Here is a 12,121-nt window from a genome sequence, read left to right as displayed (position 1 = left end):
CAAATATATAAAAAGTTATTATTTTTTAATATAAAAGAATGTTTTGTTTTAATTTTAAACATTTCTTAAGTTTAAATAAAGCTACTATCTTTATTTTGTTTACAATTGAATTGTATTTTTGCATTATATTATTGTATTAAATCAATTTTAATTTTAGATTTGATTGGTTAATAATCGTTCTTGATATTAATATAATATTTAATTGAAAAATTTTAATCAAGTACAAATACTTAATACATTGAATTATTATTAGTAATCTAAATAAAGTCATATAATTTGGTTAATAAGATATTTCTAACCAAATTTTTTTCGCTTAATCTGATTTAATTGTATTAAGTTATTTTAATTGTATGAAATTTAATTCTCTATAGGCTACTCCAAGGAGAAAAAGATAACAGTGTGATGCTTTAATTCCAATTCCTAAAACATTTGCTGTTAATTAGTTGCTAATAAATAATACATTTTAAGACTTTAAACCAAATAAGTCAAAATGTTATAATTCTTAACTCAGGAGTACTATGTATGCTGAAAATTCAGTATTTTCTTCTACAAGCAGTTATTCCTAATCATAATATGAGCCTAAATAAGAACCATTTTATATAGACACAATTTAAAAAGTCAAAAAAGCTCTAAGCCATAAGCAAAATCTAGTATTCAAATATATTCCTTATTCTTATACTGCTGTTTGAAATTTATAATCAATACTTCATTAAAAATAATTATCTTTTAGGAAGATGAATTAAAATCAGAATTAAGTCCATTGAGATAAGCAGAATCGAATGAATCTAAGCTATATAATATAAACATCAACGAAAATGTAAATTTAGCTAAAAGAAAAAAGCTTATGAAAATATCTACTGGTAATGAAGATGCTTTAGCTTTTTTTTAGCCAAATAAGACAATGAGCTTAACATCTAGGTAAAAAAATAAAAATTTTTAAAAACCTTTTGAAGAGCCTTAAACCTCAAGATACAGAAACACAACTGTTTTTTCTTAAATTGACTAACATAATGCAGGTTCTCTTACAAACAGAAAAAAAAGTGATAGTTTTTCTAAGCATATTGACAGCTTTTCAATATTAGAGAAATAAATGAATATACAACAAAATAATAGTTTTAATTAAAATAAGCTTAATAATGAATAATAAAATACACAAATAAATTACAATGCTGACAACTAAATCAAGCAAAATATTAGTGAATAACTAAATTCATATAGAAACACATTAGCTCTAGCTGATAAACAAGATCATCGATAATATTACGAGCCTGAAATATCGAATCCTTAAACAGTAAAGAGAGCTAATAAATCATCTTCAGGTAAAAGAGAGAAATATCATTCCAACACTTTTTTTAGACTTGAAGAAGAAAAAGCTCTATAATTTGAAAACTCATAAGATATAATAGATATGGCTGAAGTAGCAATGAAAAATTTGAGTCATTAATAAGTATTATAAAAGAGAAAAAAATTGTATGAGCCAGATATTCTAGATGATGATGAAAATAATAAACAAATCAAATGTAATTTCATACAAAAAACAAATTTAATTCATCAGCTAGAAGAACCAGAATTGAATCACCATATTAAAGAAAGAATAGATGCTTTATAAAATATTGAAAACTACAGGTAAACATAATATTATATGTATCTAAAGTAAAGATTCATATGCTAAGATACCACAACTTTTTATCCATTATTATATGCTAAGATTTTTCAAAATCTTAAATAAGAGCATTAAATTATTAGTGTCAATATATGAATTTTTACGGTATACCAAAAATTTTGAAAAATTCATTAATGAATAACATAACTAAAAATTTTTCAAAATAGATATTAAAAGAAGTATGGACTTGTAGAAATACTAAAAGAAGCTGATTAAATAAAAAATGAGAGAATAGTAACAAAATAAAAAATATATATGTCAAATTATCCCTCTTAGGGTCTTCAAGAAGCACCTTTTAGAAAAAATTCTTACATCAAGCACAGCAGAGAATTATCTGAATTTCACATTGACAATGTTCATAATAGGCTCTATGAAAAAAATTAACAGTTAAATGGAAATTAAAATTCAAGTAAAAATAAGGAATAAACTGAGAATATCTGTAACAAAAAAATATCAAATAGCTTTGATACAAATAATAATTCGGTAGGAGATGTAAAATAGAATTAGCACACAAGAGAAATCAAAGACTACTAAAAGTAAAAATTCATTCTTCCAATAGTTTAAAGGAAGTGTTTATATTTAATTCCGATATATCAAAAGAATTCTTAGAGATATGAAGAAACAGGGAGAATACTATACAAAAGTATCAGAATTACTGAATACAATTTACTTTTCTACTCCAGAAGATTCTTTCAAAGAGTAAATTAAAAAATCTATTTCAATTTGTTAAATATTTTTTTTTTCAAGCCTTTTTAATGCAATTTTTATTTACAGATAATTTCTGTATAAGCTGGCTGTGTAAATTAATAAAAACTCAATTTCTAACAAAATCTGCTCTTAATAATCCAAAATTTTTAAGGAATCCATTTTTTGAAAAGTTTTAAAATTATTATAAATTTATAATAAATCACTTATATTTCAAAATAATTATATTAATATTAATATAGAGAAGAACTAAAGCTATTTAGAAGACATTAATAAGCTATTTTCGAAGAAATTTAATCAAAGAAAAAAAAGTGAATAATAAAATTTTTCAAAATGTATCTATTGAGATTTGAAAAAATTAGACCACTTTGCATTTGGTGTTTAATATAATTAAAATGAATAGTTTTACATTAAAAATAGTTGATGGTGGTTCTGTCTAATTATTTATTTACTAATAGCAAATGTAATTAATTAGAAAGATTTGTCGATTTTACATATTATATAAACTCAAATTAATCTCTTAATTGAATTGATTTTTTTAAAGGAAAATATTAAGAAAGAGTAATTGTAATCTCATATTGTAAAATAAATAATAATCAAAAAAATCCCTAACATACTCATTAATTTTAACATTAAAAGAAAAATCCTTTGTAAAAGATTTAGAATATAAATATTTCTTTTCGAATAACATCTGAATTTATTTTCGATTATGTTCTTTAAGTCATTAAATTTAATTTAAAAAATGGTAAATAATTTCGTGTTGAAAGAGAAAACAAATAGAAAAACTAAAGATAATTAATATAACTAAAAAATATAAATTTGATAGATTTTTTGTATTTCCTTAATTTATCAATAATTTATTTAATGATTAAAAAATATGCTTTTTCTATTTCGCCTAAGACATTTAATGCATATTATTGTCTATCATTACATTAACACTCTCTAAAATAACCATAATTACAAGCATGATCAATCTTAATCATATTAGCAACTTACTGATTAAAAAATTATTTTGTAAAAGCTTTTATTTGGAAAATAAACTCACAACTAAATAAAATACTAGATAGATTTGTATCTATTTTTGAGAAAAAATTATTTTAATAAAATGGTTCTGCGATAATTTTGAACAAATTATATTTCATAAAAGTGTATTTTAGAAAAAATTTTATATTTACTTTAAAAAATTAATATGTTGTGAAAGGTGTTTCGAGTTCTAATTTAACATCTTTATTAATTCTGATATGGCAATTTATTTATATTTTGTAATCGTAGCAAGTAAGATTATGAATTATAAACAAATGAATTTATTGTTTACTTTGAATGAATTAATCTAATTTCTTAAAGAAGGTTTTATTTAAGGGAGAATTAAAAACAACTATTAAAATTAGTAATGAATTTAAGTAAAAAAAACAAATTAATAATTACTATAACTTTTCTTATTAAAAATAAATTTCAATCCAAATAAATAAAGCCTAATTTTGATATATTATTAGCAAAGAATAAAAAATTTAGAGAATCTAATTATCGATTATCTATCTATCAGTCTATCTTTTTTCATCATTCCTGTTTCTCATAATTATTATAATAATTTCATTAATAATAATTAACATAATAATACAGCAAACATATTTATTTACCAGTGCAAAATTCCTTAAAATAAGAGAATAATAAATAATCATAATAAAAATGTCTTTAAGGGAGCTTGATAACTTAAGGGTTTACCTCATTTCTAAAGATTAATATAAAAAAACTGGCAGATACAAAGAAAATATTAAGTAAGGAAATTCTGAAATCATTCCTGTTGTTTTAGAAACTATTGAAAGTATCATTACTAATAAAAAAGAAGAACCTATGACTCGCCTTAATGCGCTACGTCTACTAAAAGAATGCGTTGATTTAGATAATGAATTATTCAATCATAATGTTGAAAATGGTGTATTAAATACAATTTACTAATTTGCTATTTAGCTTGATCGCAAAACTCTTTTGAAAGCTAATCCGACTGTACATGAAGAAAAGATCAGTATGAGCTTCTACATCCTTTGTTTGGAATGCATCAAGATGTGGGCTCATTGGTATCCTGAGCATAAAGGTGCTTCATCTTAATTTAAAAAATTATACATAAGTTTAAAAGATAACGGATTTAAATTTCCTGCTAACTTCAATTTTTTTAAGGATGCAGACTTGTATAAATTTAATCCTCAAAGAAAAGCTGAATACTTGCTCACAAACACATTAAAGCAAGTAGAATTCTTAAAGAATATATAAGATAATGAAAGCTATGACTAAATAATACTCACCCTCAGAGATTTTGATTATTTTTTAAGACACTCTAATGAAATAATTCATAATTAACATCAAGACATACCATAAAATACTCAACGAGATTTACATATGTAATATTTTTACTATTTTATTTACAAATAAGAACAATATAAATTTTATTTAGATACTTTCACTGTAAAGCACGAATAAAATTTAATTTAATTTCATTTTAACAGCTCTTTGGTACTATTCCTAAAAATAAAAACTTTTAAATACTATTGATTAATTTTTTTTAATATTAATCAATCTATTACAATTTACAAAAGAAACAACCATATTATGTAAACAGACACAAAATTGTTATAAAAATACTCCTAAATCATAAATTTGCAAATTATTTTAAAGATATTTTCTTATAAAATTTTTTTAAGTGTTTTAATAAGATTGAATTATTAAAATATAATTTTTAATTATTTATTGAATATCGTATTAACATTATTTCTTTTGATAATAATTAGGGTATAACCTCTCGTTGCGAGCTTACATCCGATATTAAATGAATTTAAAATTGGAAATATCACCTTCATTTAATTGAGAAAATAAATATAAAATGTAATTAATAATTATGAAACCTCCACACATCAAAGATCTTCTGAGCCATTTATTTCTCATAAACATATTTCTCCTAACAGTAGTGAGGATTTTGATTTGAAATGTGAAAATATTATGCTGAGCTCTATAAATAATATGCAAATGTCTCAATCACTACTTGATGATAAGTAAATACACTCTATCTTAAGATAGAATTAAAATAATAATAATAATATTAATTATGCTGGAAGTTAAATGTAAAACACAAATTCTGTAGTAAGCTTTGATACAAATGATATAGATTTTAATAAAAATACTTCTATCCTAGATCAAAAGTCTAGCTTTGCTTAGAAATCTAGTTAATAATAGCTATTTTAAAGAGTAGCCGCCAACCCATCTAAGTAAATTGCTTAAAATAAAGATTTCAACTTTACAGAGTAAGGTTAAATTGAGAGCTTAGAAGAACGTGTAGCTTAGTTAGAGAAATCTAAAGAAATTTTAGAATAGAAGTAAATTTAATAAATTAGTGCTATTGAAGCATTGATTACAGAAAATAAAAAACTCTAAACTCTTGTTGATTAAAAGTAAGATGAAATTGATTTATTAGAGAGTAAAAAAACTTATTTCTCATACTCAACAGATTATCAAAACCTTCTCTGCACTCACTAAAAGCTTGAGTAGGACTATAACGAGCTTCTGCATAAATCAAAAAATTTTGAATCAGAAAAAGATTTAATTGTTCAAGAAAATGAGCACTTGAAATAATAGCAAGTCTCATTAAAAGAAATGGTTGAAAACTAAAAAGAAACAATTAAATAACTCTAAATTAGAGTAAATGATCTATAAAATAATATTAATGTACTTGAAAACGAAAGAGAAAGCTTCAAAAAAGATTTAGACAGAAAATATTAAATAAATCAATTAATAAATATATAATAAAAAAATGATTATCAAGTAAGCTAAAATTTAGATATATCAAATAATTATGCTTCTTTACCTGCCCCTAATACTCTACATAAATTTAATTAAAAAGATTTTATGAGAGGAATTTCAGTACCTAAAAATCTAAATTTGTTTTCCTTTTTAAATGACGACTGCGAAATTAATTCTTATACTTTCAAATTAGGCTGCCTTCATTCTTCTGTAAATATTTATGAAAACGATTTAATCAAAGTCTTGGTATGCAAAATTGATTAATAAGAGTTAAATTAAAATATTATTTAAAATCCTAATGGAGCTCCAGTCACAGCTCACATGGGCCTTAATATTTCAATATTAAATAAATCAAATATCAATTTAAAGCATTTTGAAATATCATATCGCTCAAACAATTCTTTAAAAATAACTTCTGACACTGCTAACTCATCCTAAGCAGCATATGTATTAAATAGCTAAAATATATTCTAGCAAAAAATTTACATAGAAGTTAATACTATTCCATTCTAAGTACCAAACATGATTATCAAACTATAATCTAATTATATATCTTAAAATTTGACAATTCCTCTTCCTATAACTATTAATTCTATGGTACAATCTTAAGCTATTTCATAAAACTCATTAAACGATACAATTGGTAATTGGAATAGTTCCCCTAATGACTCTATTTATAAATCTGTCGTATTTACAGTTAGTAAATAGCTAGTTGATAAAAAGTACTCATTACATCAGTTCTTCCCAACTTTTACCCATGTACAAAGTGCTTCAATTAACTTCTATGAATTAATCGGAATTGTAAAAATACCTCTAGTAAATAATATTAAAGCAGCTTTAAAAGTAACTTTAGTTAATGATAGATTCATTTGCTTTTAAATAAAACCCTTAACTCAAGAAATGAGATCACTTTCAGGATCAGAAAACTAAGCTTATCCTATGCTAAAAAATATTTAGTCAAATACTTTATAATTTATTATACAAACTTACTAAGAACTATTTTCAGATTGAAAAATAAATTACTAGTTTTACTAAAAAATTTATATTTTATAAATCCTCAAAAAAAACTTACTTTAACCTTTATTACCTAACTCAATATGATTTAATTCTAACATTTTAAATTTAATATTAAATAAGCTTATAAAAAAAATGTGCTTTTTATTTATTTTTAACTTCATAAATTGTATACTTTCTAAAAGTTTTTAATTTTTGTATATGTACTGTAAAGGCTCATTGGTTAAGACTATTTTCATTAGATCTAATTTCTTTCTTTTTTTATTTTTAATTCAAAATCTGAGTACTACCTTGGCATTTGGCTAGGCGCTCTTATCGAGGTATTACGGTATTCAAAATAGATTTTAATTTGTATAATTTTGAATTAAGATACTTATTTGAAAAACTATCTTCTAAATTATTATGCAATTTTAATAGTTTTTATTATTATAAAAGGTAAGTATGTATGTATGTATGTATGTATGTATACAATAATTAATTTCAATTTTTTTACAAAAAAATAAAGAAAAAATAAATATTTTAGATAGTATTTTATAGCAGCTGAAATTACAACTTACAAATTATAATTTTAAAATTTAAAGTAAAGCTCCTATAGTTTTAGATTTAATTACATTTATTACTTATTATAATATTACATTTTATTTATTTATTTAGAATATTTCTTTTCTTTATCTAATTTAGCTTCAAAAATTTCCTACTATGTGCTTACATCTTTTTAGAACTTTTTAGTTTAAATTATCATTTTCAGTTAGTAAATCAAAAGACCTATTCATATCTACTCCAATGCCTGGATAACGTACAAACTATGGTTATGTAGGACTTTATTACATTTAAGGCATTGACTTAATAATGGGTGGTGAGCAGCTTCTGCCAGATCTTGCAGATCCTATTATATCATTAGATTATCTTTAAATATTATATGAAATTTTATTGATGCTGCTTTCTAATTCTCTACCTTTGAAAGAAGCTAATCTAGTTTGAAGCTATTTTTAAAGTAAAGAGTTTTCTTAAGTCAAATTAGAAACCATTAGTTAGAGTTTATTTATTGTTATTTCCCTATCTCTTAGGATTTATTCTTTGTTGGATATAATAAATGAGTGTTCAGAGAGCAGCTGCTTAATTGCCTAATCATGCTTTTTTTATTCAGTACTAAGTGCCAGTTCTGTTACAGAAGTTCTAGAAGTGATAGCATATTTTTCTTTATTTAATTTATCAATATTATTTTTGAGGGATTAAATTTCATTTTGATAGTTAATAATTGCTTCTTAATATCTTTTAATTTATTCTTCATATTGTTGTTTTACTTGTGAGAATTCTAGTTTAGTTTCATTAATTTATTTTTCATAGCATTGTCTATGAGAAACAAAAGCTTCTCGATCTTATTTTAAATAAATTTTCTCATTTTCAGCCGATTTTATAGCTGTTTACATTTATTTATAACTGGTTTATTATTCTTGAATTTAAGTTTAAAACTATCTAATTTAATCTTCTTGAATATTTATGATTTTTTCTTTTTCAGTAGTTAAAGAAACTTAATGGTCATATTTTGTTTACAATTTTTTAAATTCTTTTTGTGTGCTTTCTAAAGACGATATTAATTCTATCAACTTGTCTTCTAATTGTTGTTAGCTTTTAGAATTTATTCTTTCTGTTTCTACTAAACTTCTTTCTGTTTCAAATTTAATATTAGCAATTTCTTCTTACTTTTTCAAATAATCCTAATTTAATTTTTCATATTTTAAAGCAAAATTATCATTTTACTATTTCAAAGCAACTTCTTTTTCATTACATAGGATAGTCAATTTCTTTAAGTCATTTTCTAAATCATGTTAAATAGTTTCTTTCTATGTAATCTTCGAATTGAGAGAGCTATTTTGAGATTTCAACTCTATTATTTATTATTACAAATCTTATAAATCTTTTTTATATGTTAATTCAGTTTATTGTGATAAACTATCAAGATTTTTATATTTTTCAACCATTTCTTTATAATTTTTTGTTTATTCTTTTAATTCTTCAATGTTTTATGTTTAAACTATTAGAGCATTTTCCTTTTCTTTAATAATTTTTTGTAGAGAATTTATATTTTATTTATTTGCCTTCATTGAGTTATCAGTATCTATTTCTTTTTATTCAATTTCATATTGGTAATCTTCAATTTATTTTGTAAGTGCGTTAATTTACTCCTTCTGCTAAGATAGTTACCTCTCATATTCTTTTCTATACAACATTTCTTTTTTTTCAAATATTTGTTTAGCTTCTTCAATAAAAAGCTCTTTCTACTATTTATAATAGTTACATTCATCAGAAATCTAAACGATTTTCTAATGATATTATTGTATATCTTATTTCATTTTCTATCTTTCTTATTTAAACTTTTCAATTTCTTCTAATCTTTAAAGTAGCAATTCATTTAATTCTTCATTAACTTCTGTAATCTACTACATTTTTAATTCTAATTATTTGTATTATTCTTCAATTATATATTATTGGTAATTTTCCTTTTCATCCTATTGCATCATAGATGATTCGCTAAAAGGCTAAGGTGAAGACTATCTAATAATGCCCTTCAGCTACTTCTACTATGAAGCAGGAGATTGTATTCTACTGTTAATCCTAGAAGGACTTTAACTGCTTTTAATACCTCCAACTAACATATTATTATCTACTTTCCTAACTTTTAGAACCTAATTATTATATTTTTTTATAGTTTGCTCATAAGGCGAATCCCTTAAAGAATCTTGATCCATGAATAAAGCTATTTAAATCAACTCGTTTTTAATTTCAAATGTAATAAAAAAATTAATTAAATAATAAGTTTGTTTTAAATATCTCTACATTTAATTTATTAAATCAACGCATATGCAAATTAAAAAAATAGATTGTTAAAATTTTCAAATTCCTAAAACATAAAAATTCATAAATAAATTAAATATTTAAATAGATTTAAAATAAAATAATTATTTAACATTCAAAAGAATTAAAATTTAACAAAAATTATTTTTAATTGCTTTTATATATCCAAAAGTAATTAATCAACAAATTAATTAATAGGGTATAAATAAAGCTTTAAACAAATTTTTGGAAAAATATTTTTTATACATAAGCATGAGAGTTAGTTAATTGAGGATGATAGATATCATCAAAGAATAGAATAAAAAACAATAAAAAATGAATATAAAGTCTACTTAAAATAAAAATATTTAATTATTAGTTTTTAAATGATTATTTAGTTTGTTTGTAAGAATTTTTAAATGATTCCGAATAGAAGTAAGTAATCATTTTTTTTGATTAGCTAATTGATTATAGAAGATTTGATTTCATTTTTACTCTTTCTTTAAGATCCAAACATCAGGAATGTTTCTTCCCCATTCGTCAAAGTCAAGTCCGTAACCAACAATAAATTCGGGGTCAATAGTCATACCAATATAATCGACTTTCAATTCTACCTTGAGATTGGCAGGCTTGAAGAACATTGTGCAAAGCTTGACACTAGCAGGATTCTTTTCCTTAAGGAAATTAATTAATCCTTACATAGTAATACCACTATCAACAATATCTTCAATAATAACTACGTGTCTGTCCTTAATATCTTATTTTAAACCTATTAATTACTTAATATTTCCAGAGGATTCAGTGCCTTCATAGCTAGAAACCTTGCAGAATTCAATTTCACATTCTAAGAATTCCAAGTTACGAATTAAGTCACTGCAGAAAATGAAAGCTCCGTTTAAGATACCAATAAAGATAGGGTTCTTATCTTTATATTCTTAAGAAATTTCTTAAGCAACTCTCTTGACTTCATGGGCAATTTTTTCTCTAGCGAGATAAGGGACAAAAGTCAATCCTTTATGGCTGATTTCTTTTTCTTAAATATTCATTCTGTTAAAATAAAAAGAGGCCTAAGTATTATTTTATCTACTTAATTTTTATGTTTTTATAAATTTTTAGAAACAAAAATAATATAAGTTTTTGCTAGTCCAGTTTTTGGGTTTAATTTAAAGTGACCAAAAAAGATATTTTTCATACATCAGAAATTTTCTTTTAAAATCTATAATTAAACGTACACATTTATTGAGTATATTTGGGAAACTCGTACTGAGGAGGGGGATTAGCAATTAGGGATATTAAAAACTAAGATAAAAAAGGTATTCATGCATTAAATTTTATTTAAATTATCCCTTCTCTTCTACTAAATCCTTAGACAATATACTCTGTCATTTAATTTAGATTTAGCTTAACTTTTCTAATAATAAATCAGGTTAGAGAAATCTTCATTAGCTTAAGGTAAAAGCTGCACTTGATTGAATATCAAACATATCATTTAGATATTTGTACATTTTCTTTTTTCATTTTAATAAGCTCTTGAAAAACATGTTATATTTATTACTACTAACTATTACATTTATTTAAATTTCTTTAATAAATTAGTAGACTCAAAGAGTGTATCAATCTAATAATGCGTAAGATGCAAAAATAATTGTAATTAATTTAAGTATATAATTATAAATCTAAATATTAAAAAAAAAAAGTAATTAGATAAAAGTTAAGCTTCAAGGCAGCCTTAATTTCTAAAAAAAAATATGAATATAATGCATCGTATAAAACAGATTTTAATTAATTGAATTTGAGATAATCTTTTTTTTGGGGGAAACAAATATTAAATCCAAAAAATACACCAAAAAAAAAAAAGATATCATTAGAACAAGTATGCAACGAAAATACATATAAATAAACATAGACGTATTTTATTAGCAATCTATTTAGATCTAGTATATTCTATCCTTCTATAAGATACATTCATTTGATATGAATTAAGCATACATTCTATGATGAAAAAAAACTAGACTTAAAAATAATAAATAATATTGATTGTTTGATTGAATGATTGATAATTTGATTAATTATTATGGTAAAAATAAGAAAAATAATACGATAATAAAGATATAA

The 12,121-nt window shown here is 22.8% G+C and overlaps 4 protein-coding genes across 4 annotated transcripts; 2 read left to right on the top strand and 2 right to left on the bottom strand. All coding sequences in view use genetic code 6, as the record gives it.

Moving 5' to 3' along the window:
• Nucleotides 1-350: 350 nt before the first annotated feature.
• Nucleotides 351-2,683, top strand: TTHERM_00492810 (hypothetical protein; the record flags this gene model as incomplete). The annotated part of the gene is made up of 5 exons (XM_001023173.1): nt 351-650; nt 731-1,626; nt 1,831-2,199; nt 2,264-2,362; nt 2,611-2,683. 5 exons carry the CDS (start codon nt 351-353, stop codon nt 2,681-2,683), a joined length of 1,737 nt encoding a protein of 578 aa, XP_001023173.1.
• Nucleotides 2,684-4,054: 1,371 nt separating this feature from the next.
• TTHERM_00492800 (hypothetical protein) lies at nt 4,055-7,168 on the top strand (the record flags this gene model as incomplete). The annotated part of the gene is made up of 2 exons (XM_001023172.1): nt 4,055-4,764; nt 5,152-7,168. 2 exons carry the CDS (start codon nt 4,055-4,057, stop codon nt 7,166-7,168), a joined length of 2,727 nt encoding a protein of 908 aa, XP_001023172.1.
• A 1,015-nt stretch (nt 7,169-8,183) lies between these two features.
• On the bottom strand, nt 8,184-8,501 carry TTHERM_000492799 (hypothetical protein; the record flags this gene model as incomplete). Its single annotated transcript, XM_012799617.1, has 1 exon — nt 8,184-8,501. The coding sequence occupies one exon, from the start codon at nt 8,499-8,501 to the stop codon at nt 8,184-8,186; it is 318 nt and encodes a 105-aa protein (XP_012655071.1).
• Nucleotides 8,502-10,491: 1,990 nt separating this feature from the next.
• On the bottom strand, nt 10,492-11,052 carry TTHERM_00492789 (hypoxanthine guanine phosphoribosyltransferase; the record flags this gene model as incomplete). The annotated part of the gene is made up of 1 exon (XM_001470931.2): nt 10,492-11,052. The coding sequence occupies one exon, from the start codon at nt 11,050-11,052 to the stop codon at nt 10,492-10,494; it is 561 nt and encodes a 186-aa protein (XP_001470981.1).
• Between the last annotated feature and the right edge of the window lie 1,069 nt (nt 11,053-12,121).

The sequence above is a fragment of the Tetrahymena thermophila genome (assembly GCF_000189635.1).
Source record: "Tetrahymena thermophila SB210 genomic scaffold scf_8254446, whole genome shotgun sequence".
Classification (NCBI taxonomy): domain Eukaryota; phylum Ciliophora; class Oligohymenophorea; order Hymenostomatida; family Tetrahymenidae; genus Tetrahymena; species Tetrahymena thermophila.
Note: the sequence above shows the minus strand (reverse complement) of the source record. Positions and strands in the feature narration are given on the sequence as shown.